A 14,752-nucleotide genomic window follows, 5' to 3' on the forward strand; every position below is an offset into this window, starting at 1 on the left:
TTTTTAAAAAAATATATATATATAGCTTATCCAAATCCTCTCCAGTAAGAACCCAAAAGTTTTTTTGTTTTTTGTTCAGTGCTTGTAATACGTCGGAAGAGGCTATCAACTGAAAGACAAGCATTTTTAGTTGTAAATGCAGAAACTCAGCATGTTTTTAAGGGTGTCATAAAAAAGCCAAAGGAACAAAAATGTAATAATTTGTTGTATTCTTGTAGTTGAATTATTAGAATAAATATATTCTTATAGGCTAGTGCATAAACAAACAAAGCAGGTAGAAGATAGTAAAATGTTTACTTTGAATACAAATATTTTTTTTTTTACAAAAATCTATTTACAGTTTTATGAAAGTTCACACAAACCGTTTATAAAACACATTTTTCGGCATGTCCTTGGTTGACTCTTTGGCGTTCATTAACAAAATCTAGTTTTTATTTTGTTCTTTAGAGGTATTCACTGCACATTCACAAAAACCTTAATATTTTTGGACATATTGATGGTTAATGTCAGATAATGGTCAGCTTTATGTAGGTCCGTCACGTGACTCAAACGTCCATGTGATTTATCGCTGACTGAGCCGAGTGCTACGTTCACACCGAGTGCGTACCCCCATTACAGCGTTACATATCAATATATCGAGAAAAGAACTGTTTATAAACTCTTTCACCATAAAATATAGTTCATTATACCTTTTTAAGGTTTTATTTTATAGCTTGCAATGAAGACTTTAGAGTCAAATTCAGTCGGGCTTGTCTTGTTCCAAAAGTCCATCCGTGTGTCTCTAAAAAGCTGAGGCAAATACGAATTTTTTATAAAATGTTACCAATGAACAACAAGGAATAAAACAGAAATTAATTACCAACATTTAAATGTCTCTTATTCTACACAGTGGTCTCTTCGTGTCCCCCGTTTGTCAGCTTTGTATAGAATTTGTGCCAAGAGTGCAGAGTCTTTCCAGACCAGATCCAGAAACCAGATGTGATTCCCACGATCAGCGTCATTAGATACTTTATCATGAACACAGTGAAGTCTGGGGTCATGGGGTGACCGGCCTGCGCCGGGCAGGGGATGCCCAGGCCCCTGCAGTTTTGGCTGACCCAGCTACGCTCCCAGTGGGGACGGAAGGCCTGCTCGTAGAAGAAACAGGCAATCACGATGGTGGCGGGGACGGTGTAGAGCACGCTGAAGATCCCGATCCGAACCATCAGCCGCTCCAGCTTCTCCGTCTTGGTCCCGTCGTGCTTCATGATGGTGCGGATTCTGAACAGCGACACGAACCCGGCCAGCAGGAACGACGTGCCGATGAAGAGGTAGATGAAGAGAGGGGCCAGCACGAAGCCACGTAGGGGGTCCAGGTTGCTGACGAAGCAGACCCCGCTCAGCACATCTCCCTCGATCTGTCCCAGGGCCAGGATGCTGATGGTCTTCACAGCCGGCACGGCCCACGCAGCCAAGTGGAAGTACTGAGAGTTGGCCTCGATGGCCTCATGACCCCATTTCATACCAGCCGCCAGGAACCAAGTGAGAGACAGAATGACCCACCAAATGGAGCTGGCCATGCTGAAAAAGTACAACATCATGAAGAGGATGGTGCAGCCTTCTTTTTTGGTGCCTTGGACGATGGTTTTGTATCTATCTGGGCTGAAGCCGTCGTTGCAAACCACCCTGTCTCCAAGAAAATACCCGGTTATGTAGGCGATGGAGACCATAGTGTAGCAGCCGGATAAGAAGATGATGGGCCGCTCGGGGTACCTAAAGCGCTGCATGTCAATCAAATACGTGGTTACCGTGAACAGTGTCGATGCACAGCAAAGGACAGACCACACCAGGATCCATAAACGGGAGAAATGAACATCTTTGTCGGTGAAGAACAGGCTCCCACCACTCCTTGTTGCCTCACAGGGAGCTGCACAGTCCCTCTCATCCAGAAACTTATAATTCAGATATGGAGGGACAGTAAGAACTGTGGGACAGTGGAATGGTCTGTCATATGTGGAGACCACGGGGTTGTTTTGAGGCCCCGAGGGAGCCTTGATGGGGGGCACGGTGGCAGCAGAGGACTGGTTCTGGCCAACGCAGATCTGGCCGTCTCCGTGCACGGGGAAGTTCTCGCAGCGCAGACGCTCCGGCCACTGGAAGCCAAACTTGTTCATGAGCGCCTCGCAGCCCTGCTTGGCGCTCTCGCAAATGGAYCTGCAGGGTGGGATGGCTTTCTCCAGAACCGTGCACACCGGCGCGTACATGGAGCACAGGAAGAACTTCAGCTCGGGCGAGCACTGTACCTTCACGAGCGGGTAAAACTGGTGAACCTCGAGCCCCGCGTCCTCCTGGTTGTAATGGCCCACCAGGTTCGGCATGATGGTTTGATTGTAGGCTATGTCCGTGCACAGCGGGATGGAAATCGGCTGACAAAATCCATGCTCCGGGATTATTATCCCATTGTCTCCTTCATACTGCGCTGACACCAGGAGAGGCAGCAGGAGAGCAAAAAAACGAAACTCTACAGTCATCTTCTTTTTCCAGAGACGCGATCAACTTGACGCTTTACGTGTTTAAAAACCAAATCCTTAAACGACAGTAAACTCTGAAGGTGAAAATATGAACGCTGTTTCTGTTAAACTCAATCTCCTGGTTGGCTGCTTGACTTTTTTTCTTTTCTGTTTTTTTCTTCCCATTACTTTTATCCTCTCCCCCTGTCAAAGCCGCTTACATACGACACGACTTCTATGATAAAGATTTCAAAATAAAGTCCTACAAGTCGAACAATTATGTAAAAAACACGTTTCATGAACATTTATAGGGATTATGTAACATAAAATAATAAAAGAGTAATGCGACTTTTCATTTACTTAAAACAGGGCCTGTGCAGAGTCCGAGCTGCAACAGATGCTTTTATTTTGAAGACTTCACTTCCTGTGTATTCGTTGCTTTACAGTGTTGTAGATTAACTTGAATCCACAGATAGATTCGCCCAAACTTTCGGTTCTTCTTGAAACAATACTTTTATCAAAGGAGAAAGTCCCTACAAGTTTTTAAAGTTATGTACTTATATACTAAGTTACATACTTAAAGTTATATACTAGTTATACTATGGATATTTATTTTATATTTCAAGTTGGAAAGTTTTTTGGGAGATCAGGCTGCTAATGCACTCAGTTTTTTTGAGGGGGGGTAAATAACTCAATAATCAACAGTGAATAATAATAATAATAATAATAATAATAATAATAATAATAATAATAATAATAATAATAATAATAATAATAATAATAATAATAATGCAGGGGAAGCAGGGGTGCAGAGGGTGTCTCGGCACTTTCTGATGGTTGCAGTAAATAGTAAATTAGAGACTACCATTTTTTTTTGAAGGAATGCATATCATCCACCTCCTTTCATGAAAAACTTCAGACTTGATTATCTTGTGATGAAAATAAAAGGTCTGGTGAAAAGCTAAATTTTGCATAGTTAAAAAGTTGCAATTGTCTATGGCTAAAAGAAGCAAGACTTTCAAAAAAGTATTAAGACACTACTAAAGGTAAAAGTGTATCTAAAGTTGAGCTAAAAGGTTGAAGTAGTTAAACAGACACTAAAAACAGTAAATGCTGGTATGAAGCTAACATTTGCATTTAGCTATTTAATTAAATGTAGCAAATGTCTAGCTTGCAAAAAGTAGCAAAACACTAGCTAAAAACTATGTAGCAAAAGTCCATCTAAAAAAAGGCTAAAAGCTTGAAATAGCAAAACAGTAAGTTCACATTAAAAATAGAAAAGTCTGGTAGAAGCAATACTTTGCACAACTATCTAAATGTAGCAAACATCTAGCTAAAAGTAGCCAAGGTTAGCTAAAAGTAGTGACTCCTTAAAAACTGACCACAAGCTAAAAGTAGCAAACAATAGCCAAAAGCTAAATGTAGCATAACAAGATAAAAACAGGGCTGGTGTGCTGAAGCAGACTTCTAAGAGAATAATTTTAAACAAACAAACAAACAAATAAATAAATAAATAAATAAATAAATAAATAAATAAATAAATAAATAAATAAATAAATAAAGTCAAAGCGCCCATCTTCAGAATGAGCTGAAAGGTTTGATGATGAAGGAGCACTAAGCTGATTAAAATAAATGAAGTGACTCTAATGGCAAAAATGCAGAGTAAAAAAATGCAGAGTACAAAACAGAAAAACAGTCAGCATTTAAATCACGATGTAAAATGGAGCATTTCGGCACTTTAGTACATAAATTCAGACTCTTTCTACGGGACAGTGAGTCCACAGCGGGTCAACTGCAGGTGGATGGACGCACAACCACCTGCGTCTCCTCCGTCATGGAGGAGGGGCCGGCAGAAGACGTTGCTATGCGCTCGCATCGCGAGCTTAATGTTAATTGGACAAAATAAACGATCTTCCTTTCTTTTCAACCAATGTGCGTTCAGGTCACGAGGACAGGGACTGAGGGGACGGGGGAGGGGGAGGGGTCAGTGAAACAGCTCGCGAGGAGGAGGACTCAGGTCACTTCAAAGTAAACCGTGAAACCCGAAAAAGTGTATCTCTACCCCCCTAAACCGAATCCAGGTAAATTTTTTTTGTTTTGTTTTTCGATGATTAATGTAACTCAGATAACTTGACTTGATGTAAGTTAGCTCTACGAGTTGTAACTTGTAACAGCTAGTTAGCTAAAGCAGCGTCAATTTCTTTAGCTTCATGCTGTTCAACGGCCTTTTTAGAGTTAGCCGAAATAGCTAGTTCTTAGCTTTTAATATAAAAGTATCGTATTTTACACCTACATACCGTACCGATAGGGTTACGATACTTTTAACCATGAACTTTTTCTGCCATGCTTAGACCAATGAAGAACTGAAGAATCGCCCAGACCAGAACTCAAAATGGCTTTTGACGGACATCAGACCTCAAATCCACTCTTTCAAGCAAGTCAGCGGCAGGTAAGTATTGTCGGTGTGTTTTTATTCTAATTTAATATATAATGTGTTCAACATTTTATGAAGTGGTAAAATATTGGGGGAATCTATTCTATAATTGATAGCCAAAGTTTCCTGTAAACACTGAACTAATATATACATCCATGAAACTATAATTTACCACCTCAGCTAGTATCCAACTTTTAGTATTTGTGTGATTAATGAAACACTTGACTCGAAAAAAAATAACTTCAAAAATTCTCCTTAAAAATATTCAGCCAACAAGCAGAAAAATAACATAAACCTAGTATTTGATTAGTTTTCTTCTAACATAGTTACATGTTTATTGTTTTCAATATAATTAACCAGGAAATTACCAAATCACGTCAACATCAACAGCTATTTTTGTTCTGTTGTATTATATAGACTCTTGACATTTTTACTGTTCAGATTTATCCAAGTCAAGGCATGCATGTGAAGGTTTTTAGACTGGGCAGTTTCTGGACCAGTCCGGAAACATGAAAATTGGTAAACTGCTCTGTTCACGACACATTTATACACTGGGTTCAGCTCAACGTTTTTTTCCCCTCGCTCAAAGTTCTGTTACATTAAGGCATCAGTTTAAACAAGTAAATTAAAAAAAGGACTAGCAATGTAATCTGCAAAAAAATTGCTTACTATTAAAATTGCTAAGATATGTATTGTGGTACGCATGAAAAATAAATAATGTTGGAACTGATTGTTTTCATAAGAGCTTCACATTGATTATTTTTTTATTTCTTTTTCTTTTCAGACAGGTGTTAATTCTGCCGGTCTAAATAGTGGAAGCATGTCACTGCCGTTCATTTCACTGGCTTCAAAACCAGAAAAGGACAACACCTCCTACATGACCTGGCCTCACAACTCTCAAGAAGATCCCTACACGTTTGGTTTCACCCAGACGAGCATTAAAAACAGGTAAACAGTAACAAGTAGATTTTTTTACGGCAAAAAGATTATTTAGTAAATTTAAAAAAATCACGATTAATTATCGTTTGATAAAAATATTTATTTTTTGGTTTAAGAAAACCAACCGATAAAGCTGATGGTGACACTGAGGCAGACCTGCAAGGTCTAGTTTCGAACATTTTGGATGAAGCAGATTCGAGGGACAGCTTCTTCAGTGAGGGGTATGTCAGTTGTTTTCATATGTGCAGGGTGGATTGTGCCATCTGTAGTTGCGACAGAACAGATAAAGTGAATATTATTATTAACACTGACAATAAATTATGTACTGTATCTTTTTAAAGCCTACCTACATGCAGTCCTTTCTGGTCTCCAAAGACGCTGAGAGAAGAACTGCTGCAGTATTTTAAGACCGAGGCAAAAACACTCAGTAATCCTTCATTACCTTCGAGCCATCTATCCCACGAGACTTTGAGCAAATCACAACAACAAGCAATTGACAAAATGGGTGAAAATTTGAGTCGACAGTCCAGTGGCATTGCTGGCAGTCAACCATGGGTTTTTAATCCGTCCAATGGAGACAGTCATTCTTTGCGTCCTCAGAAGCTGCCACCAGGTCTACCTGTAGTCAAGATGATGAACACTAACCAGGTGCAACAAAGTAAATACATCAGCATGTCACCTTATATTGACAGAGGGAATGATCAGCCTTTGAATAGTTTCTCTGAGCTCAGTGAAATCTTCAGACCACAAAATGAAACGAACGGCTCCTCCTCCGATGCTTTTCACGAAGACCAGTACACCCCAAGCAGTGTAAATCCATTTTGTAATGAGAATTATGTWCAAGAAGACGTGAACCAGCTGGTCAGCAGCTTTCAGTCATTCATGCCTTGTGAGCATGACAGCGTTTGTCATGAAGAGTTTCCAAACATGCACAAGCAGACGCTGGGCTTGCATAAAGAACAAGGATTGCCGGAACAGTGGAACGTCACCAGTCCTGCAGTGTCAACACAATGTTCTCCTGCAATGCAGATCCAAAGACAGCTGCTGGGAGACTTGGAATCGGTGCAGAGGGGAAGAATTGGAGAAGTGAGGACAAAACATTTGAAACTCGATGCCTTTCAGGATTTTCCTGATTTCAGCTCTCAACACACAGAGTACATTCAGAAACCGAGGGCCCTTTCTTCACATTCAAACCTCACGAACCATCACCAAAACAAGATGGCAGTGCCAAAAGAGAACTTTAATTTAAGCATGAACCAGTACACAAAACATCAGATCCAGCAGAGCCAGATGCAGGCGAAAATCAAGTCCCAACTGGAGAGAGAAAAAAGGAAGATGCAAATGCCTGGATTTCTTGGAGAAGGCTTCTGTAGGAGGCAACACAGCAACGCTCACATGACAGAGGGAGATAAGCAGGCCTTTGAACAAAACCCATACTTGGATTTCCAGGGGAACATGCAGTATCAGAGACTGGATGGAGAAAACACTGTGGTCTATGCAGGGAATCYACAGCAGTTCACACCTCGTAGGTATCCTGTAAATGACCTTAGGAGGTACCCCAGTACTCCCAGAAACTCAGACTTCAGSTCTAGATCTTCACGACTCTTCAGAAACGGTGTTCCTTGTATCGATAGGAATGGTATATCAGCTAACGAGGCCGCTGCTTTCAACTCCGTCGTCAGTGACATGACGTACAGAGGAGAGAACACATATCATGGTATGGTCTCAGCYATGACCGCTTCACATATGATCAATCAAGGAGGACCAGGGATGCAGCTCTACTTCAGCCTGGATGAATGTTATGAACAGTGGAAATCTTTGGAGAAGGAAAGAAAGAGGGTATGTTTTAGATTTGTTTAGGTATTATAACATTTTATTTTTAACATGCATTGACATTATAAAATTACTTTAGTTCCACTTCTTGTGAGTATAAGATACTGATTATAATTAAACAACAGCTTGCATACATAAACACATAGAGTGAATATACAAAATTAAAATTAGAAAGCCATTGACTGTAATTACCCTCCGTCAGTCAAACACATAACGTGTAGATTTGTTTTTGTTTAGGAAGCATTTATTTTTTTAAGATAACAAATTTTAAACAAAATATACATAGTTACACATAAATTATACGTTTTTATATTCGTCAATAGGTTGAGTAGTCACACATAGTTTTTAATTGTTCAGAATGTTATTTTTTATTGTCTCGTTGTAATTTTTCCTTGTGTTTTCTACTTCAGACWGAGATCGTTCTTAAGAAGACGTTTCCTGGGAAAAGAACCTCAGTGACGACCGACACTAATCTACCCAGAATACCACCAAACCCTACAAGAGTGGAGCAGCTCCTTGTTAACCAGATGAGAGAACAAGCAAAGGTGAAAGCGCTGACTTAACAGCAGTAATACTGCCACCTACAGGTGTATTTTGGCAACTCAGTCTCGAGTGACGATAATTCATTTTATTCAGTTAACAGAAGATCTGCTTATTTTACATGCTTATATAACACYATCACCAACTACAGCTTCAATAAGGCATTTTTTTCTGGTAGATTAAGAAGTCTTTTGCACCAGAATTTCCAGTAGATTTGCAAGTACTGTGTACTGGTTAACATGCGACTTGTTGTGAAATGCAAACATGGTTCACTCAAAACTTTGTTTTTATAGAATAGGTGTTTAAAAAATATTTTATGGCCACAGAGAAAAGCCATTTACATAAAGTGAAAGAGTAAAAATAGCTTTATTTGTTGCAGGTTGCAAGCCTTCTCGATACAATGGAGCATTGCGGCATCTCCCTACATGTGAACATCCACGCAGCACTGAAAAATCACCACTTGGCTGTTTGCATCACCCAAGTAAGATGCAAAGAGGGCGGTGCAAACGTGACCAAAACTCAGCAGCAGGGACTTTATTTCACTGAAGACAGAGGTATTCATTTCTAAACGTGCTCTAAGTTTGTCACTCTGAGATGCTCCTGGTTCTAATTTACTTCTTTATTTAGATAACCTGTTGATGGCCGTGGCGCTGAAAGACATGTCTGCTGCCACCAAAAGGCTTCGCACGGCCCTGTGGTGTGCCCTACAGATGACCCTGCTGAAGCCTGTGATGATGCAGGACCACCACGCATACGAGGAGTCGACATGCACTGAGAGGTGCTCCTTTCTGTTTCAGGGCTACTCTTTTGTGATATAAATCACTTTGCTTACAAGCATGGCTTAAAGAAGTTGATAAGGAGGAAGAGAAAATGTTCAAAAGATATTATTTACCTTCAGGTTAATGTAACATTTTATCAGCCAAAGAGTGATCAATACAAAAATGAGATGAGCATTTTGAAGCTTAAGAATGACTGAATGTTTTGACCCCAAAGAGCTTCTTTTTTGTGTAGGAGTTACATGAAATTTAGTTTACTCTGCCATATCTTAACTTAATTTCAATTAATTAGGACCAACTCCAAATCACCACCAATCTTGTGTACCATCACCACAGTATTTAAGGACACTATTTATGTGGAAGATTTCAGTGAATTCTTCGTTTTACTTATTTATTGGAATACAACAGAACTTGTGTTCTATGTATTCCCCCCACTAATAATTGAATCACAAGGGCAATAGTTTGAACTTAACATGCTAAATTCTGTAACGTTCCAATCAATTCTACTCAACTTTTCTTTGTAACCTTAAGATTCTTAAATCAGTTTTTTTAAGTCAGTTGTTCAGTTTAAAATGTCCTAACAATACTCAAACTTCTAAAAAAAAAGTTCACTATATTTAAATGTATTTATCAAACTCTTAAAAGACACAGTGTTACAATCATTTATCAGGGACATACAGTTAAGTTTTTTTAAACAGTTTATTATTTTAAAGCTTAATTTAAATTTAACTTGTAAAATGTAACCTTTTAAAACTGAAAATGTTCGTGTTTGTGAAACATTTTTTTTAATTGCCATTCACTGTACTGTTTTACATTTTTGAATTTAGGCAAAACTTTAGAGTATAAAACATTGATAGTTAAAAATTTTCAGTAAAAATATAAATGTATTAACGTTATCAGTGAAATGTGTCAGTTTCTATCCATGTGTGCATACATTCATTACAAGCCTGGGCGACTTTGTGTCTACAGGTATTTTGCATTAATACCATGCTTTACTACTGAGGCTTTATGAAGTAAAAGCAGGGTTGTTCTGTTCCTGTAACTAATATTCTTGGTTTGATTTTTTTGTTACCTATTCCGGTTTTTTCGGGGAAACAAGAATAAATTCCCAAAAACACACAAATGTCTGAATTTTTTTTAATAATTTTGAAAAAGGTAACCCTTAAACATTTATGTGATGATACGTTGTACATTTGAGGTAATATTTAGCAATCTTTGTTCTTTGTGAAACAAACTGAAAATGAAAACAAAGCAGGACAAACCATAACTTGCTTTAGTGAGCTTTCAAAAATATCTGGCGTTGTTAAACAGCGGCGTAAAGAGTGAGGGTAAACACTGAATTGAGYTGTTTTGAAAACAAGTACATTTTGTTTGAGTTAATATTTTTTTTTAAATTTTGCCAAAGCATGTGTTACATGACATAAAACATGACGCCAGTTCAACCATCACAACTGCCATCTATCTTTAGTTAGACACAATTTAAATCGGTGTCAGTGGGAACAATATGCATTTATCTTAGTCTTGCCCAACATTAATTGTATCATTTCTTACAAGAGACTTAAAAGTTCATTAAGGTGGATTTAACACTGGCTTTACATAATTAAGTTATGCCTCAAAACGGTAAAGTGTTTCATATTTTTTCTTGGTAAAAAGAACAGAACAACAAAAAGTGTCTTTTGGTTTTATCTTTTGCGTTCACCTTTCTGTGTACGCTTCTTCTCCTTCTCTTTTCTGTCTTGTTTGGCCAGTTTGTCTTTCTCTCGCTGCATCTTGTCCATTTCCTTCTTCTTCTGAGCGTCTTCTCGAGCCTGCTCCCGCTTTTGCTTCTGTCTGTTGAACACTTCTTCCACGTTGGTGTTCTTGAACAAGGCTTGCATTCTTAGTAAAGGCATTGTATTTTCAACATGAAATGTTCACATAGTAATAATATACGTGATTTAAAAAAAAAAAACAGCAATGATGAGCAAAATCCTCAAAAAGGATACATTTATCACTTGGAGTAAGGTCATTTCCAGTGGTTGGCTCCCCTTCTTCTGCTTCAGTGCTTTTGTTAAGGAAAGAGCTGACATCTTAAGAGTAAATACATATTAGACCAGTGGTGCGTAGTCCTGATCCTGGTCCTCGAAGGGCCACTATCGTGCATGTTTTAGATGTTTCTATGCTTTAACACACCTGATAATAAATGAGGGATAAACAAGCTAGTAGACATTCCAAAGAGCAGGACAACAACTAAAACATGCACAACACTGGTCCTCGAGGATCATTATCAAACACTTCTGTATTGGACTGGAACACCCAATACTGTATTATAGACATGTGAAAACTGTAAAGGATATTCCTCCTCATCTGTTATGTTTGCGTATTGAGCAAGTAGAGCCTCCTTCCTCTTTTTTGACTCCTCAGATACCTCCTTCTGTTTCACCACAATCTGGGCTTGCTTTTCTATCATGGTGGCAATGGCCTGGACCTCAGCTAAAAGGAGGAAAAAGTCACAATGTATGAAAACTTTCAGAAAAAAAAAACATTTATTATTTATTACTGTAATAAATTAATAACAACAGCTGCTCTTCGCAACAATGATAAGGTCCGGAGTTTTAAAACTAAATATTTTCCTTATCTACACAGCAAACAATTACAAACATGGCAAACTGTTTTCTATTTTTAGTCAGCTTAAATTAGTTAGTTTTAATTTTAAACTCTTAACCTTAAAATATTACCATATTTACATTTTACTATACTTAAGTTTGAACTGCATTGCTGCAAGATTTTCTGTTCTTCGCTTCCCTTACAGACCGATCATAGATGAGCACTGAGCAGTCATCACTGTAATGCAAGATGGGATTTTCTCAAGTGTGGCAATTTATGGTAAATACTTTTAAAGAAAAAAAAAAAGACAATTACCATCATCAGTATTTTGTCTCCCTGATGATTGTCTGGAATACTCTGTCCACTGGTTAATAATCTGCATGCATACATCTTCCATGGTGTCTTCTTCCTGCACAGATTGATAAAAATCTAAAAGTGGGTAAGTGAGCAGACATTCTGCAATATAGTGCACGAGTGGTATGGTCATTTTACCAACATATTGGTTTAAAACAGGGTAATACTGTGGGTTATTAATAACTATTACATTTTATCAAAAAAAATAAAATGTGACAAAACTACTTACAAGCTTATATTTATTTAGGTACAGCTGATTTTACTGATTTGAGACTTTTAGCAAACTAGCATTAGCATAAACTAAGTTTGGTTCATACTACGGGTGGTATTCATAATGTAATAAACACACGTTTTAAAGAGGATTTGGCGCAGCAAAAAAGGCTGTATCTTTGAGTTATGTGACTAATTTAAGATAAACTGCTGCGTTCAAACACTGATATCAAAACCTAGAAATATTGCTGAGATCAGCACTACTACTTGGTCCAACCGATGGTCAAAACACAGACAGACAGCAGCAGATGTGAAGACACAAACAGCCACGGTGTCTGAAGACATGCCGCTTGAGATATTCACCAGGAATGCGGAGAAAATCCCTTGAAGCGCATCTTTTTTCTCCTCGTCGCTGTCCTCTTCTTGTAAAATCCCCAAAATGTAAGCTCCGTACACCTCACGGTCCACTTCTAACGAATCCAATCGATCGTTTAGCCAGCTTTTAAACTCCCCGGCATCGCTCACCGGCGCCGCCATCTTGGCGCTTTGGGGTCTTTCGTTTGACACGGGGCTGCCCGTGTCAAATGCCTGAGTAAAAAATAAAACAAATTAAAATAGCCTGTTATCGCGTAATCAGCTCAAAGTATTTTTGCTCAGCTCATTAAGAGTAGGCTTTTTCATCGACTTTTCTATTTATAATGTTTCTACTACTAGCACTATTGCTTTAGAGAAATCAACATACATATGTACAGTGTTTTCCTGAGTTTGGTGTGCATTTTTAATTTCCCATATATCTATTCGGGATTAGTATAACACAGTTTAGAAAATCTACTTTAGAATTTTTTTGGGAATAAAAAAGGAAAAAAAACTTTTTGATTGTGTTGAACAAAATAAATCTGATGCAACAATCCAATGCCATTATACTAACTTTTATAATAATGTTTTATTTTATTTTATTTTTTCAAATATGAGATGTGCTGTTTTCAGTAATATCAATTTTGAAATAAACTGGAGTTTAATTCCCACATTGCAGTATTTTTCTATTAGCAACAGTGTAATAAACTCCTGATTTTTTTATTTTGGTTTTTGGTTTTGATGTGTCACCCCAAGATTATCAGTAGTGACCTCCATCTGGCCACACCCTTGAAAACGTTATGGAAGCACCTTGTACAGAATAAAGTCTTTATTATTTACATAAACGAGCCGGCACATTGAGCTGCCTTGGTCATAATAACCTGCAAATGACAGATAATGTACAAGTGGAACTGAAGGCATTTTATTGCTTTCTTACGTATAGAATAAGAAACATCCTGCTACAATTAGTTTGTGAAGTGTTTGTGTGCTTTTTTCCTCTTCTGTCCTCTKTTATTTTGATATACTGACATAGGTTTATTGAGAAAATAAAATGCAGTTTTCCCATTGTGAAGGAAATCAGAACAAATGCATTTAAAATGAAAATATAAGATCATTTGCAGCTTCTGGTTAATGCCTAAATGCATCGCCACCTATGATGAATTCAGTTAGTGAGAATTCATCATTTTTTCAAGGAAATGAAATGTGATTACGTTCTCCTGCTGCTTGTCGTGTTCATTAAATCAACTTTAACTGCCAGAATTTCAGGCTGTGCCGCRTGCCCAACACTGGCAGTCACATAAGTGGCTGGGGATACTGCCACAAATACAAAAGTTTCTGATTAAAAATGAACGTTTGATTGCCTCATGGGTTTACTGAAGTATTTGCTTACTTTTRTGCTTCGAGCGTGAGGTGTGTTAGTACCACTCTATTTACTGATTTCTAATTAATGAGCCATTCTTCTTAAAGCCAGTGGGTTGCCAGCAGCCCAACTGCTCTTAAAATAACACAATCATGATCTCAGCCATTAATCTCAACACACACACATACGGAAAATAAAGAATCCCTTTGATTTCCTTTGTCTAAAAAAACTGAATGGTCTTGTTTTTTGAGAAAAATTTGTATGATTATGTTTTTGAAGATTATCATAATGCTTTAGAAGCAATGGAAAGGAAGGTTTTGGGAGAAATATTAACTATGTGCTACATTTTAAATAAAATGACTAAAGATTTAGGATTCATTATTTTTTGCACCCATGGATTGCAGCTTTTATTTTGCCCTATACAGTGATGCATAAAGCGGAGTGACTTTAAATGTTTTGGCCACTGGGTGGAAGTAAAAGATTTGTTGACTCCTCTCCTGTGACAGTGATAGGTTACCTTTGGATGCACGGCAGGAGTTTGGACCTCATTTGGAATATGATTCATTCAAGTTGCTTTGTGCATTAGAGTCAGTTTGTTAAAGTGTAATTATAAGTCAAACTGTGGAAGTAGAAAATGCACCGCCAGATGTTTGTTCATTCTCTTTCATTTGACACTGAGACAACARACAACACCTTCCAGCTGTTTGACTAAATGAAACAATGTTTCCATGTGAACAGTTTGATTCCGTTTGGGGGTGGGGGTGGGTGCCCATAGTTACCATTCAACTACCCTTCAACTTATATTCTCTGACATGCACTTCACACACATCAGGTGTGGTATATTCCCATTGTTTCTACATAAAAGTAGAAGCAGAGG

General features: G+C 38.1%; 3 protein-coding genes across 4 annotated transcripts; 1 reads left to right on the plus strand and 2 right to left on the minus strand.

The window, feature by feature from the left end:
• Window positions 1–275: 275 nt before the first annotated feature.
• Window positions 276–2,660, minus strand: LOC106528176 (frizzled-2). The gene has a single exon (XM_014023288.1). The coding sequence runs from the start codon at window positions 2,508–2,510 to the stop codon at window positions 882–884; it is 1,629 nt and encodes a 542-aa protein (XP_013878742.1). The 5' UTR covers window positions 2,511–2,660; the 3' UTR covers window positions 276–881.
• A 1,815-nt stretch (window positions 2,661–4,475) lies between these two features.
• On the plus strand, window positions 4,476–9,766 carry moto (minamoto). Of its 2 annotated transcripts, XM_014023298.1 has the most exons (8): window positions 4,476–4,570; window positions 4,841–4,938; window positions 5,708–5,871; window positions 5,979–6,083; window positions 6,204–7,701; window positions 8,106–8,240; window positions 8,615–8,789; window positions 8,863–9,766. In XM_014023298.1, the coding sequence occupies exons 2-8, from the start codon at window positions 4,882–4,884 to the stop codon at window positions 9,051–9,053; spliced, it is 2,325 nt and encodes a 774-aa protein (XP_013878752.1). In that variant the 5' UTR covers window positions 4,476–4,570; window positions 4,841–4,881; the 3' UTR covers window positions 9,054–9,766. The 2 variants fall into 2 exon arrangements, with proteins under 2 accessions (XP_013878752.1, XP_013878758.1); XM_014023304.1 differs by lacking the exon at window positions 5,979–6,083.
• Window positions 9,767–10,132: 366 nt separating this feature from the next.
• Window positions 10,133–12,724, minus strand: ccdc43 (coiled-coil domain containing 43). The gene is made up of 5 exons (XM_014023315.1): window positions 12,525–12,724; window positions 11,913–12,006; window positions 11,348–11,483; window positions 10,997–11,052; window positions 10,133–10,881 (listed from the first exon to the last, which is right to left on the minus strand). Exons 1-5 carry the CDS (start codon window positions 12,696–12,698, stop codon window positions 10,694–10,696), a joined length of 648 nt encoding a protein of 215 aa, XP_013878769.1. The 5' UTR covers window positions 12,699–12,724; the 3' UTR covers window positions 10,133–10,693.
• Between the last annotated feature and the right edge of the window lie 2,028 nt (window positions 12,725–14,752).

The sequence above is a fragment of the Austrofundulus limnaeus genome, unplaced genomic scaffold, assembly GCF_001266775.1.
Source record: "Austrofundulus limnaeus strain Quisiro unplaced genomic scaffold, Austrofundulus_limnaeus-1.0 Scaffold4, whole genome shotgun sequence".
In the NCBI taxonomy this organism is placed as follows: Eukaryota; Metazoa; Chordata; class Actinopteri; order Cyprinodontiformes; family Rivulidae; genus Austrofundulus; species Austrofundulus limnaeus.